This window comes from Danio aesculapii, chromosome 24, assembly GCF_903798145.1.
Source record: "Danio aesculapii chromosome 24, fDanAes4.1, whole genome shotgun sequence".
Classification (NCBI taxonomy): domain Eukaryota; kingdom Metazoa; phylum Chordata; class Actinopteri; order Cypriniformes; family Danionidae; genus Danio; species Danio aesculapii.
The window spans coordinates 24,622,025-24,637,803 of NC_079458.1; the positions used below are offsets into that span (position 1 = coordinate 24,622,025).

A 15,779-nucleotide genomic window follows, 5' to 3' on the forward strand; every position below is an offset into this window, starting at 1 on the left:
ATTTAATGCCTAAAAATGCGTAAGCATGATTGTCATCACAAGACAGTGTGGAGGAGAGAGAGAGAGGTGAGGTAAGATGGCGAGTCATGCACCAAGTGACCTGGTCTCGAAAAGGAAACACAACCGAACGAGAAAGGAGACATGGTAAATGCAAACTAGAGGTCTGCATTCCCGCGGGAGCCATAGGACCAGACCAGATTTCTTGCAGTGCGGGAATAAATTTCCGAATAAAACGCGAGAGCAGTCGGTAACTCTGGTGTAATTTGAACGGGAGGCTCGGGAGCGGGCGCGTGGTCTAACAATATCGGTCCCAAGTGAGCGAGCATCCGCACGCATCCGCGTGGATGCTGTTTATGCGTTTATGTATGCATGTATGTATGGATGTCTGTGTGTATGTATGCGTGTATGTGTGCGTGTGTGAATGAGAGAGAGTGTGATGCTGTGTGTTGCTTGGTGCTCTCTATGTGTGTGTGTGAATGAGAGCGAGAGTGCGTGATGCTGTGCGTCGCTTGGTGCTGTCTGTGTGTGTGTATTTGGCGTGTGTGTATGTGTGTAAATGAGAGAGAGCGTCCAGCGCAAATCTTTAATACAAACAAGATAAACAGGTGACCGCGAACCTAAGGTCACATTTATGGTATTCAGTTTCTGAATGGTTAAGGCACAAGCCAACATTTTGGTGACGCTGTCTGCGCCTTACATCAATTTTTTTTATTATGCACGGTAATACCAGATACAGAGGTAAAATAGGGAGGAGGTTTGACGGTATAAAAATTTGGATACCATCCAAGCCTAACAGGCAGATGAGATTTGTTGAGGCATTCCGTTTTGTACGTCATGAAACTTGCGACAATGTGGTACGTCTTTGCGGTTTAATCTTGTAGAAGGAAGAGCGTGTGTGGAGACGCTGACGCGGTAAATAACAACGACAACAGAGGAAACATGGGGGAGGTAAGTGGTCAGTCGCCATAATCTGCTCCCACCAGACCTGAGATCTCTCTCAGACCCACAAATTCCTCTGAATGGTGGACGACACCATATATAAACCATAGGAGCAAGCTGCGATGACGGCCCTTTCCCCCCTCCTCCTGTGCCTCAAAATTATTTTAAAGTAGGGTGAACTGCATATTTCGCAAAGCTAAAAGCAAGACAATTTCTCCCATCGTGGCTAGTGTGGCACAGATGCTAGAACCTGCCTTTATGCATGCGCGACGTCGTAAATTGCATAGCAAGTGTAAACACATGAATCGGATTTGGGTCACAATTAAAAGAACCTGTAAACGGACAAGCAAGAAAATCAGATATAGACAAATCGGATTTGGGCATCAAGACCTGACAGTGTAAACAGGGCCTTGGTGCGTGACTTGCCATCTTTCCTCACCTCTCTCTTTCTCCTCCATGATGTCCCGTGACAACCACGCATATGCATTTTTAGGCATTAAATTATTTATATTTAATTCTTGTCTCCTAAGAAAGTTCATTGTTTTTATGATGGTATAATGGTATTGAAACTGATATGATCCCGCGATATACCATATTACCACCCAAGCCTACCCCATGTAAAGTCCTACACCCATCCAAGCCTGAGATGGATGTTTGCATTTAATAATAGCCCCCACAGCTCCTCCTGATAAACCAGTCATCCATCAAAAAAAAGAAGCTGGAAGCCTTTGAGGGAGGGCGAGACAGATAGATGAGGTGGAGCACTCTGCTGTAGCCCTGCATTAGCCATGGCTAAATATTTACAGTCCAGCCAAAGGCCAGGAACAGGTGAGGGCAGGGATGGGTGGGAGAGAATGAGACCAAACAAATAAAGAACCCATATGGCCTTGAGAGAGGGGACAGGGCGACAGAGAGACCGCATATAGTTGGAACTGACAGAGGAAAAAGTTTTTCAGTTCTAATCATAAGGAAAGAAACTACCTAACTAACAGCTGGATGGTTGCCAAGCAACAGGGCAGCCCCACATATAAAGCCCCTTAAACATTAGAGCTGGCATGTGTGTGTGGCGCTCTTTTGTCAATGGTAAGATATTGCAGGTGAGAAAGCGGCTGCAAATGAGTGAGAAATAACGGTGTGACCACGTGTGCAAGTTCTGGCTCCAGCTCAGTGAGCAGGAAGGCCAGTAGGGGTCAGGGCATTTCTATACACTATCTTGAGCTGGTAAGTGATGTCGGCTCACTCTAGATCCCGAGCGAAGACAACATCGGGGAGGAACAAATAAAATTTTAACTAATTGCCTGTTACGGGCTCCTTCCCTCCTCCAGCTCCCTCGGGCTCAACAGGTTAATGTGCATCTCTATGGAGATTCAGCGGGCCACTCTAAGCTCTCAATCAGGTAGGAATGAGGAAGCACTTTAGAGAGCACCTCCATCCACTTTTACCCTAATGAGCTTCAGCACAGACCAAAACAACATCATGCTGGTTCCCAGGCTTCTCTTCGAGGAGAGCGGACCTCAAATGGATTCCTTTTATTTTTTTTTAATAAACGGAGATGGAAAAAAATTGTGATTCAGGGCAAGATTAGGACGAATTAGAGGAATTGAGCTGAATACGATATTGAAAAGACTCTCCATGTGTAATTCCTGAAAAAATAATTACCTCCGATTGGCCAAAACAAGACAATTTATGATAGCCTGTTAGATACAACCATAAACCTCCAAGCAAACACAAAAAACAACATTTGTGACTCTTTTTACTCTTGTAATATGATGCAAGACGGCATTTGAAGTGGCCTCATAAACAAAATGCTTAAAGGTTCATCAAACCCTTGACTACTTCACTTTTTTTTGTTGAGATATTAACTGGTCTATGTGTGTTGGGTATCACATTAAGATAATGTTAGCACAAGTTAGCTTTTTTTGTGGGGAAAACTGGATTATTTTAAGCTTTTGTCTGCTAATTTCATCTTCCGGGTTTAAAATTACAATTGGAGTGGGATCAAATTTGGTGACGCAACACTCAACCCCTAGTGAATCCTATGAGGACACCCTGCTTCTTAATTGTTCATGAAAGCACGTGTTTCCCGATGACAGACCTGCCAAGCTGGGAGAAGGTATATGCACAGTAGTTGGCAGTTCATGAAGGGTTGTGTTTGTTTGTGTGCTGTACGAGTTTGTTGCATGGCTTTCACCTCATACTGACAGGGCTTGGTTGGCCATCAGCTACCGATACAACCAAACTGTTTGTGTGTAGCAATTATTTTTGTTGAGAGCTACGAGAATTGGAGAATGGTGGACTTTGTCACTTTTAGGACCGTTACCATTCACACATCACCCTTCCGTGTTTTAGTGTTCGCTCATGTTTAAAATCTCCCAGATTACCCCGGCGTCCTCCCTTTACTACCAGCTTCTGTGTCGCTATCCACCTTTATTATGGGTGCTCTCTGTGGGCATGTAAATCTGGGCTACGTACATGTTTTTTTGGGGTGTGGATGCATAATCCGAAATTCTGAAATATTTAAAGACTGTATACGCATTTAACTGAAACAGGAGGGTTTCATGAGGCTGTAAAACTAAGAGTTGGTGACATTAGTTGAAAGTAATTTCAATAATGACTTATTCTTCTGATAAACACCTAGTACAAAATAGTGATAACACATTAGTTCTAAATATTAGTTTATCACTAGGCATGGGACAATAACCGTTTTCAAGGTATACCGTGGGTCGGAAAAGTCAAGGTTGTAAAACTGCAAAATTTTTCTGCAATACTGTTCCTAAGGTATGTGTAAGACTTTTTTTTTGTTTTGTTTTTAGGACAACGTTATCTCCAGCGGGAAAAAAATCCAAAAATGCCTTTTTAAATTGTAAAGAAATCTGTGTTTTTGAAAAGAATGAAGACAGCAGAAGTCAATGATTCATCTGAATTATTTAGCCTGACGTGTTTACTGCTCCGAAATATTCAAAATCTTGCAAGAAATAGAATATATTGTTTTCAAAGGCGAAAATTTTTTTGTTTTTTACCCAGACTATTAAAAAGAATATATTTTTGAGCAGTGACCACAATACCATGATACCGTGAAACAGTGATATTTTTATGCAAGGTTATCATACAGTCAGAATCTTATACCTAGGGATGGGTATCGTTAAGATTTTAACGGTATTACTACTTTTATCGATACCACATATCAGTTCGGTACATTAACGGTTCTCTTATCGGTACTTTTTTTAGTTTTTTTTAATGAAAAAAAAAAAAGCAAAAACAAATTGAACAAAATTAACAACACTATGTTTTAAATGTAAAATAAAACAAATCAATAATTGTAAATCAAATAAATAAAAGGTTCCTGTAAAAGAATGTTCAATGGTTTGAAGGAAAATGACTGTTTTTAACCATTCTTCTGGAGAAAAATCAACATGTCTGCTTTTTCTGGCAGAAGTTGGGATCTTTCTTGGTTTATTGTGCTCCCTGCAGTTGAAAATACCCTCTCTGAGTTGCAAAATGTAGTTAAATAATCAGATAATGTTTAAGATTTATCATTAACACATTCACATAACTGAGTTAACGGTGTTTTGGGAGTTAAAATGTAAAAATAAGCTGTTTTTTTATAATTTCTTAAGCATAGTTTATTATTAGGCTATTCATAGGCTATATTTGTAAATACGGTAATGTAAAAGCATTTTTAATGTTTAAGATTTATTTAGGCTACTGCAGAAAGAAATACTGTTTTCAATGTAACCTAATGTATGTTTATTAAACTATTAATATTATACTAATTTAGAAAGACCTGATGTGATAGAGTGCTAGCATAACGATGTGGATGATGTACCTTAGGCAGTCGAAAACTTTTCATTTGTCTTTTTGCAGTTAATGTACACTTAAGAGATGTTTAGCCAAATCTTGTATTGCGTTTCCGCTTATACAAGAAACAACTTGTTGCATTTGTTGTAACGGGCATTGTCGGTGTCCACTCGGGAAATACCACCCGTTGGTTCTCTCCACCACTCCACAAGCTGTGTGTGCTTGAGTCCGTGTCGCGATCTATGTGTGTGCGCTTAGCGATAGCCTCCACTGAGTGCGTGTGCACAGCCGAGAACTGTGAAGGCTTTTATACTTTATGCGCTCACCGTTGTACTATTGGGCGGAAACACGAGCATTTCTCGTGTGAAATTGTGTGACTATCAAACATCACAAATTAGAGAAGGTTGGTCAGTTAAATTATGCCATTGTAAGTAATGTTTATTCAGCAATAATTCTCCAGTACCGATAGCAGAACCGTTAATGTCAGAGCTTATCGATACTTCGGTCTTTTATAATTTAGAACAGATACCGATAAAGTACCAAGTTTCGGCACTCATGTCTACTTATACCAGCCCATGCCTATTTATCACACATGACTAAATTCATATATAGCACTGAAAATAAATGCAAGAAACTCGGAACCAAAGAAGTGCACCATTGAATAATTAAAACAAATCGATTCGAATTTGATGGACGGTTGTCTTTTAAGACCAAATGACATAGCAAATCAAATCAAATATGAAACTTATCTACACAAACTATAGACTACTTTCTGCCAAACAACCCATGTTTTTGCTCACCTGGTCCAGCAGGTGGGGAGCTGACAGTCATACCCTGTAAGCTTCCATTCCTGAGGAGGGACGGGGACTTCTGAATCCCCAGACTACTGCTACCAGCACCCACTGCTCCTACACTTGCAGTACTACTGACAGTGCTCCCGCGGCAGACCATGTTGCTCATAGAGGATGGCGAAGGGGAAGTAGATGAGGGCATTGTGGATACGTGGTCTCCCGCATCAGTGGTTTTACTGTCCTGGGTGGTGAAGCAAGGTCCATATCGGTTCCTCCAGTTCCCTCGCTTTTTCTTCTTTACTCCATCCTCGCCAGTAGATGAAGACGATGTTGCGGAAGAAGAGGACGAGGAGGGCTGTGGTCGTTTGTAGCCGGCTGAGGCTAGGCTGCCCAGCTCCCCAGTCGTGTGACAGTTTTCATAATGCTTGCTGGAGCTGGAGCTGGAGCTTTGGGGAAGAGACATCATGCTGAAGGTGTTGAGAGCAACCATGCTTTCAGAAGCTCCGCTTTCTGCACCACCCTTCATGTGGCAGCGACCAAAGGATGGAGCCGTATACGAGTCGCCAGCCCTCAAGCTGGGATCGGAGAAGCTGAGGAAATCAGACGTGGGCTGAACCACGGACCCACTGGTGGCTGATTTGCTGCTGCTGCTTCCTAATAAATGACCTGAAAGGGAGAGAAAAAAGAAAATGCACCTTAATGTTATATTAACAGACAGACGGCATAAACCAACAGACTGGTGAGATGAAATGTGTTTATAAGGGTTCAACCTTTTTTCAATTTTTAAATGGATAACAATCATTTTTCACAATTGAAATGCTCAAAACCTTTGTGCTGTCAAATATTCTCATGCAAACCTTGTTTTTTCAAGATTGTATGATGAATAAATTTGGTCAAAAGATCTTTAAACAGTCAACATGAGATTAAAGGTAAATAGAAAAACACCATAAAATCTTTCAAAAACCAACACTGGGTTTCATCTAGACAAGACTTTTTTCAATTTATCAATGACAATAAATAAAACCTAAAATTATTGGAAAAAAAAAAAGGTTAAAATCTTCACAAAAGCAACAAAGAAACAACCCAACCTAAAACCAGTCAGTCAGTCATCATCTCCCACTCCAAGTTGGGTCATACAAACTTGCAGGAATCCAAACAATCAGGTATGCAAGCAGGCAAGAAGGGTGACCCAGATCTAGGTGTTCATTCAGGCCCTCCCCTCAGGGAAGGACTCGTCCTTTAACCAATGCCAGAGAAACCATTCATGTTTTTACAGCTGTTGTAGGAGGCTGCTGAGGCTTTACTTCCCAATATTACTACATCATTTATCCTGTAAGCCTCCCACTAACATTCAAACATGCACAAAGCAGAGGAGGCCAGTTAACATTTCTCAAAGATTAACCATATCACAAAAACAACTGGTCTGACGACTGCTCAAGATAACTAACGCATTTTGTATTCTTTCCAAAACGCATCCAGGAAGTTTGGCTACACCTTATCGCTGGATCCTAGATTAAGCACCACTGTCCATTTAATGCCTGAAGATGAGACGACTTGACTAAAAATCTTAAAACCTGCCTTAAAGAATATCATTTTTTTATCTGCTTTTCTTATGTCAAAAGAAGATTCGCATGTGCACCATTATGGAAAATAACCTCTACATATTCCTACACCTCACTGTTATTGTCAAACGCAAAGGGCTCAATTTAATAAAAGATTGTAATCTCTCAGATACTTGAAATATTACACCATGGTGGCTGAACAGAACCGCTGAGTGGCCCCAGGTCTGTGTCAGGTGTTGTCAAAACACCCCAGACTCCATGGTTAATCTTCAACATCTTTTGATCTCATTGCTGAGAAAACACGGCATTGTTTCTTCTTCAATGGTTCCTTGAAGTTTGCATGTAACTCCAGAGAGGAGGCCCCTGTGCACTTTGACACATTAATGATTAGTCTGAATTTTCCAGACGTGACCTCTGCTTCAATCCCTCCATCACGGCTTGATATGAGAAAGGAAAGAAACATGCTTCTTTTCAGACTCCCAAACCTCCCTCATCGCAAACACACACACAAGAGACGCCACCCAAGGCTCAGTCGACTCGGAAAGACTCGCCGATCTGCATTACAGCAGCAGCCAGCCAGACGACAGCCTTATCGCACACACACGCCAAGTTTACAACTCCTGGCTTCCATCCAGCCATGTCACAACAGACTCGCTCAAAGAGACCTGAATCTGGCTGTTTCAGTTAATTTGGAAACATGGAGAGGGTGTTTACTAATTCACTTCATCAACAATCTGAAGTGAAAGTGAAGTTGGCATGTTTGGAAGCCTCACCTTGCTGAAAAGGACTGGTTGAGGAAGGGGCCGTGGATGAAGTGGCTGTGGTGACCACAGGGCCGTGGGGTTTGCCTGGCGCAGATTTGCGGCCCCGTGAACCCAAGCTTGAGCTAGTGCTGTGGCTGGATTTCTTGCTTTTACTGTCCGAGCTCTTGCCATCAGAGGAGCCACCATCTTTGGAGCTGGAACTGGAGTGAGGTGGAACTTCCTGAAAGTTGGCATTAGTGAAACGGGCTCCGCTGTCGTCCAGTCGCTTCTGAGTGGAAGAGATGGAGGAGACACTTCCGCCACTGCTGTTGTTGTTGTTGTTGAAACTCTGAAAAGAAAATGCACACAAATATAGAGTCCATTTTTTGGCATTTGAAAATCTCTGACCCTGTTTCCACCTGATACTGACATGTGTTGACAGTTATCCAAACAAGTGGTTAATGGAAATGTGGCCACTTGTCTTAAGATTTTTTTTTTGAGACCATTGCCTCTTATTTAGCCTGTACTACATTACTTTTTAAAAAACGCTCAATGTGACACACAAGCTCTTTTATGCAAGATATTGATGGAAACTTTAATTTTGACTGTAATTCTGTACAGTGCAGCAGAGTATTACAAACTCAACTCCCATAAAGTGCATCTGTTAGGTCAATAATCAGAAAGTAGGTAATATTCTCTTGTGGTTCAAATGTGTTCAACCACATTTTATTATTCACCTTATTCTTTGAGTACGAGCCAGCGCTCTATTATATTCTTATCATATTATTCTGCTTTGTCTGTATAGTCATGCAAACACTTGTTAGTAGAGCAAGTAGTTTGACCGTTCTCTGCCGTTTATTATTTATGATTCCTAGTCATTTCTCCCAGAGCCAGCTGAATCAGAAGTTCTATAAAAAAAAATGTAAAAAAATGAAATAAAAAATTAATTCAAAATGCAAAACGAGAGCACTTCCGCATTGAAGAATAAGGTCTATAGCAGACCGATCATATCCATTTTCAACTACTTCTTGAAGCTGTATTTAGCGTCATCCACTTGACCAAAATGTATCTTAATGGCAGGTGTAAAGTGTAGGGATGCAAGAATTAACTGATTTCACTATTAACCGTGCTTTAATCACAGTTAATTAATCACAAAGGCTTCTCAAGACCCCGTTTCTGCACGGAACAAAACTACTGCAACTAAAGGCTGATTTATACTTCTGCGTCAAGCGCATAGCCCCTTGCTGTGGCCGTCGGCGTCGCTGACGCGCACCACTCAAAAAATGTAATGCGTACACGTAGAGCAACCTCTGTGATTGGTCGGCTTGGTATCGCTGACGAGTGTGGGCGGGGGTGAGAGCCGCACGAGCGTAATGCAGCGGGTGTTTACAAGTGTGGAGTCCCGTGAAGGAGCTCTGGATGGAGACTGCTGTTTTGTGTTTACCTTATGATTAAAGTTGTTGCACATCCGCTGGTTCCCGCCTCAAAATGAGCGAATTTGAGCCACTTGTACATTAAGAAAGCGTTCAGAAAAAACACCAGCAAAAGGACCTCGACACAGAGAAACATATGGCCCGTTTCCACTGAGTGGTACGGTACGGTTCGGTTTGGTACGCTTTTATGGCCGTTTCCACTGTCAAAAAGCGTACCGAACCGAACCGAACCGTACCGTACCGAACCGTACCGTACCCCTTTTTCGGCACCCTTTCGAAAGGGTACCAAACACAAGAAAGGGTACCAAAAGGCGGAGCCACACGCGCAGCTGAACGCTATTGGTTTACAGAGATACGTCATTCGCTTACGCAACAAGCCAGAATGAAAACCAAAAACCCGCCATGTTTAAAATACACAGCGAGAGATTATAGCGGAATCACATAAACATATAATAACGAGCCATGGTCGATCTGGGCTCAAACAAACCTTGTCGTCATCTTGATGAACAGCTACAAATCCAAGAAGAAGAGCAGATTTACCCTGTGCCCCGTAGTTTTTTACGAGCCAGTCTGAGGCGCGAGCGGTTTCGCTTTCCTGCCTAGCGCTTGCCGCGCGTCTAACATTATATCTGAAATAACAAACTTCTTGAGCTGATGATAATAACCTGCGCCTGATTATTGACATGCTTTTGAAACCCGATCCTGTCCAGACACTGACAAAAGCGAGAGTGAAGCGCGAAGAAACAAAGGAGAAGCCGGGAAAAAAGGAGCACATTAAATATGGGCGAAATGTCTACTTTATGTAGTTCTTCTGTAGTTGGGAACATATCGGAGACTGTAAGGGGCTGTATGTGTTTTTATATGTTCATTTATTTAGTTATTTAATATAATTACAGACGTTACAGTAGGCTGTTTCGCACTGTCTTTGATCTGCAGTTATAATCAACTCATGTTTAATGAAAGGTTAGTAATAAACATTATACAGAAGTATTTATGTGTGTAAAGCATCTGTTTTGTGAGAAGTGCTTCTCATGTGATATGTGAACGACCTGTACAGCTTTATTGTAGACATTTCCTCGAGCTAGAATGACGTCGACTGAAACTTTCTGTCATACACCACGCCCACCAAAAGGGTACCCTTGTTAGTGGAAACGCAAGCCTGATAAAGGTGACCCGTACCAAACCGAACCGTACCGTACCAGTCAGTGAAAACGAGCCAATAGACACCTTCTGCCAGCTAGCGTTTTGGAAGTGTATTGCAGAGCAACAGAAACAGCGCGCAGAAGTATAAATGCATGCCTATGTGCAAGGCTTGTGCCGTAGGTCACGGCGATCACTTGATGCAGAAGTATAAACCAGGCTTAAAAGTTATGCCAACTGTGCACTAGTTTAAAGTTCCAGGCTTGTACACCGAGGCTAATACACACGCACACTGGATTAACTACGGCTGAGGCTATTTAGTAAGGGCTGTTCATATGTTGCACCTTTAGCACGTGCAAATTCGTTATTTTTTTTTCTTGTGCGCATATTGGGAATGACGTACATGTGGTGCACACAGGGCAAGGTGTGCTCACGCTTTCCAGGTGTTTATTTAGTTACTGAGCAGCAATACATAACACTTTAAAATAAGTTTTCATCTGATTTTCTAAACTAGTAGTTTTTTTTAATTATCGAACGCATAATAATTGTGATAACCGCGAAACCATGATTATTCCTCAGACTATAATCATACAACCAAAATCTATAATCGTTGCATCCCTAGTAAAGTGTCCTCAGGACTCATCTACCCTTGTGTAACTCACCTTCTCAGATGTCACCATCAGCGCTGGCACCAGGGAAGGCGACAGTTCCAAAGACTTTTTGTGCTTCGGTTTATGCCGATCTCTTTCTTTATGCTTCTGTCATGAAAACACAAATTAATCAATTATGAAAATGCTTCTGCTGATGCCAAAAAGAACTTGGGAAGCACTTTAGCTGAACTGTCATTTCTGAAAACAAAGAGAGAGAAAAGATGTGAAACTCAAAACGCTGAAATAATGAATGTAAATCGTTTGCATGCATTCAAATGCGCAAGGAGAGTCACTTGTGCTGCCTTTAAAGGCCTTTACACGAAGTAAAAGAAAGTCTTTTTGTCTGTATTGGAAAGGATTCATATTGCAGGCCTGACCAGAGTCTACTGCAGCTTAATTTACACCCCGGTCTAGTGCCGCGCTCCACATAGCTCTATTTGCGCCCAAGAAACGAGAGCGCGAACAAATTTACACCTCGCACTCCAATCGAACACCTCCAACCTCTCCGTTTCTGTTCTTAAGAGCGTGGCTGTAAAAATATGCAGTGATCCTGAACCATTCAGAGAGAATATTTACACATTCCCAACTGGAGCGATATACAAACGTCTATTTTTTTTTTTGACCCTTTATGTCATCTTTCAGCCATTGTCTCAGTTAGAATTGACAATTATTCTGAACATGATAACGGTTTATGCTACTTCTCAGTGCAAGTGGCGGTGACAATTCCAGAGGCCCTCAGGCTCAAGTTTTTCAATGAAAATGAAAATGAGCTTCCGCTTCCACTTCGCTGTTTACCATTTTCCTGCATATTCTATTTTAAATGCCATTTTCTTCAAATGGGAAACTCATACACACTTTGAAATGAGGGTTTTGAATAAGCACCCTGGGAATTTTTTTTTTAAGTGGGTGCAAGAGATTGCTATTGGTTTTCAAACCCAAAACAAATGTCACCATTTTCCTGTTACGCTGACAACTGATTTGTTGCAAATCCTGAAATGTTAAATCCAAGCAAATACAACAAAATGACAAGTAGATTAATACTCAAAATACATACATAAGAGTGATTACTGAAATTATAAGCCTTTATAATGCCATATTGGCTCTGCAGTAGAAGTGCTCATTTCAAATGATTGCAAAAACAAGATTCTGAATTAACATGGTTCCAGAAAGGTGTTGACAGGATGAGCATTGATGTGAGAAAAAAATTGTCACCACTTCCCTGTTTATGAATGAAAAATACAGAGAAAAAAACACTTTAACTTCATTTTCTTCAAAAAGTAGATCCAAACCATCTACATTTCTAGTCTTACGTAATGCTAAAAAGCAGCCATGAACTGCAGTTTATGGTCTAATTAAAATTCTGATATAAATGTCTTGCAAGAGTTTGACATAAGATGACAGCTATCTTAATTACACAAAGATGAATAGTTCAGTCAGAGGTGACTGCAAAACAGAGGGAACAAAAAAAGCCAAGACATTTATCATAATTCATCAATGCCTTCAGCAGATTAGTGAAATGTAGCAAATCTCTTTCTGGACGAACAAAGAAATGACTCCTGAGGCTTCAGGCCAAGTATTAAAATTAAACTACTGAAATGAATAAATACAATACATTTTCAAGTATTAAAAAAAATTTAAACACAAAGAAAAAAAACTAATCATCCAGAAAACAAAGCTAAAATCCCAAACAGATCAGGATTTAAGATATGTGAGACAGGAGGAGGAAGAAAGACTGAAAACATCATTTTATTCCCAGATGCCGCTCTCGACGGCCTCTCAGAGCACATCTGAACTAGCTGCAAATTGAGAAGCTTTTAGCCTCTATTGTTGTTTGGCCCTGGGGTTTGGAATTAGCTAGGTATACATCTGAGCCCCCCAACCTTTGACCTGGGAATGTGGAGTAGGGGGGAAGGGCCCCCTTTGCTAATGCAAATCAGCCGTGGTAACAATAGCCATGGCGGAGCACAGAGCACTTCACAACACTATCTTCAAGAATACAAGCTCCAACCCGAATCATTGTTCATGTCAACCCCTCTCAATGCAGAATAAGGCAGAGAAGTTAAATATCAGAATAATTCTGGGAGAAACGGCTTTAAATGGCATCTCGTATTTAATCTTTCACTGACCTAGATTGCACAGGCAGCACAGTCTGTCTTTGAGCAGCTAAACAGAGCACCATCCACTCCATTTTGGTATGCATTCCCAATGCAAACTCATTCAAATTAATTCAAATAATTAGTGAATTTACGTCAAATAACCAACAGCCTCAATGTCTGACCTCCACTTCCCTCTGTAAGTGCTTATCAGTGAGCTTTCATGTGTACGTTTAAATACATCAATGTAAGATGATCCACAATCCACTAAAATGATTTATAATGATTGAAATGACAGGTAACACTTTTTATGGTGTCCTCATTACACATGCAGTCACTACAGTAATAAGCACAAAATTACACAAACTAACCCTTAATCTCATCCTAACCCAAACCATAGAGTTAGTACATGTAGTTACTTATTATTATATACTTGTAGATATAGATATATAAAATAACACACAGCTATAAAAAAAAATCTGCCATTCAAAAAAAGACCTCTTGAACATTCAAACTACTTGGTCTTTCAGTTTCTGTGGATTCACACAATATATTCTAAATGAGTTTGAGTAAATTAAAATAAATGTTTATTTTTAGGTCTGATAACATTTGTTCAAAAATTCAATTAAAAATATCATCATTTAGATCTTTTGAATTTTTCCCAAAAAATAGCATGATCACAATCACAAATGTTTTAAATCTATCATTATTTGAAAATAAGGGTTAATTCACCAGATGTTTATTCCGTAATACTTCTTAAGTTAAAATATTGGCATAAATGCATGTATGAAAACATGTTACATTTGTTGTCATTCAGAGCATTTATTTGATTTTTCTATTATCAGAGCAACACAGTTTAATTCTTTTGGAAGATACGTCATAAGCATTATAATAAGCATTAATAACCATTAGCATTAATAAAATAAACATTACATTTTACACGTTAATCCAGAGAAACTGCTTTGCAAATAATTTAATCCAGAGAAACTGAAAATTTTCAAGTAGCATTTCAAGTGATTTAACAATACGTATTGGCAAGCTTTTAGATTAGCAAATATACACAATTTCAAAAGAAGTTAATTTTTTTCCCTCAAGAGGTCAAAAAGAAAAATGTCGAAGTTTTCTTTAAATATATCACAAGCATAAAAATTTACTGACAAATATCCTAAACAAATAATAAAATTAATATATGCATAAGCATAAAAAACCCAACCAAAAATGTCAACAAAAATTTGTATAAATCTTTAATCAACTCTTAGAGCCATTTTAATATCCCGCTTAAAAAAAAAGAACAGATAAGGCAAGCTACCGCTGATTAAGATGGCTGAACAGAGGCTTGGGTGTTTCAAATATGTGGCCGGTGGGAGTTGCTAAGGACAGGCAGAAAAATTATCAATGACGATGGACAGATGTGATGAGCTCCTCCACACATTTCACACTATGAGGTCTGTGGATTAGTATTTCAGAAACCAATGTTATTAGAGTAAGAAGAGAGAGGGTAAAAAAACACAGACAAAGACACAATCAAATGATTTTTACATGCACTGCGGACCGTCTTCTATGTACACATTTATTGATACAGGGCCATGTTACAGAACCTGTGCTTAATTGAATTAGATGGGAAGGCGAGCAGGGCTAATAATGCTATGTGTCTCATTCGGTACGGCTGCGTATAGAAAATTAGTGGAACAAATGACTACACTACCTATCAATACTGATTACGCATACTCTGTGGAACTAATGGCCATGACGGATGCTTTTCTATGAATACAGCACTCTTTATGTTGATAATTTGTGGCTGCACCAAAATACTAATCACTTTGAGTGATAAAAGGCACTTTTCTCCCTTCCCGTGGCTTTAAAAGCTTTGTGGGATATGAAAAGTGTGGTGCGTGAGGGACGGCATGGCACGAGGGCTTGTGTGAATTAAACAAAACTAATCACTGCTTGGCAAAATTCAGGACGGACAGGAGTTTTTGGTTTTCGTGCGTTTACCTCATAGTCTGAATTCGTGAGGAGGGGGGCATCAATCACACATGGCAGGAAGTGAGGTAGATCTGGAGGCTGCCTTACCTTCTTTTCCGTGTCATGGTGCTTATCCAAAGAGTGAGTAGAAGAATCACTTAAGCTTTGAGCCCTACTACCACGGCCTTTGCTCCTTCTCTAAAAGGTGAAAGAGGAACTTCGAGTTACCATTTAAAGTCTGTCCAATTACCTTTTTCTTTCTGCCTACTTCTCACTTCTCGCTCTTGTAGCTACAAAGAAAATAGCCCTTACTGAGACAAAGGAAACAAACAGAAGACAATTACGGAATAAAAGAAGAGGGAAAAAAAGACATTGTCATTACAACCAATCAGGATTTTTTAAGAGAAGCAACTCAATCAAAAGCAACTTGCATGAGCTCAGAGTCAACCAACGGGAATGCTTCTTATGTGAACGATTCTTGGAAAAGCCAACGTATAACGTTAAACTTTCAATTACATTTGATTTCTCTGTTAATTTCTCTTTGCACCAAGAGAAAGTGCTGAGGCGCATGAACTTGACCTTCAAACTGACCAACCGTAGCATATTTTCTCACAGCTTAATTTATTTTATTCTTCAATTTTTTGCTAACATTTATTTTCAAAATC

At 40.2% G+C, this 15,779-nt stretch overlaps 1 protein-coding gene across 6 annotated transcripts in view; it reads right to left on the minus strand.

Annotated features, from left to right (window-relative positions):
• The window catches only part of mllt10 (MLLT10 histone lysine methyltransferase DOT1L cofactor), a 64,223-nt gene that overhangs the window by 30,877 nt on the left and 17,567 nt on the right, over positions 1–15,779 (minus strand). For 3 of the 6 annotated variants that reach the window (XM_056450172.1, XM_056450177.1, XM_056450174.1), the window contains 4 exons: positions 15,223–15,312; positions 11,069–11,164; positions 7,864–8,182; positions 5,538–6,194 (listed from right to left, as the gene is read on the minus strand). In XM_056450172.1, the coding sequence (XP_056306147.1) occupies positions 5,538–6,194; positions 7,864–8,182; positions 11,069–11,164; positions 15,223–15,312 (1,162 nt within the window). The remainder of the gene's footprint in view (positions 1–5,537; positions 6,195–7,863; positions 8,183–11,068; positions 11,165–15,222; positions 15,313–15,779) is intronic. The other 3 variants (XM_056450175.1, XM_056450178.1, XM_056450176.1) reach the window with 2 other exon arrangements.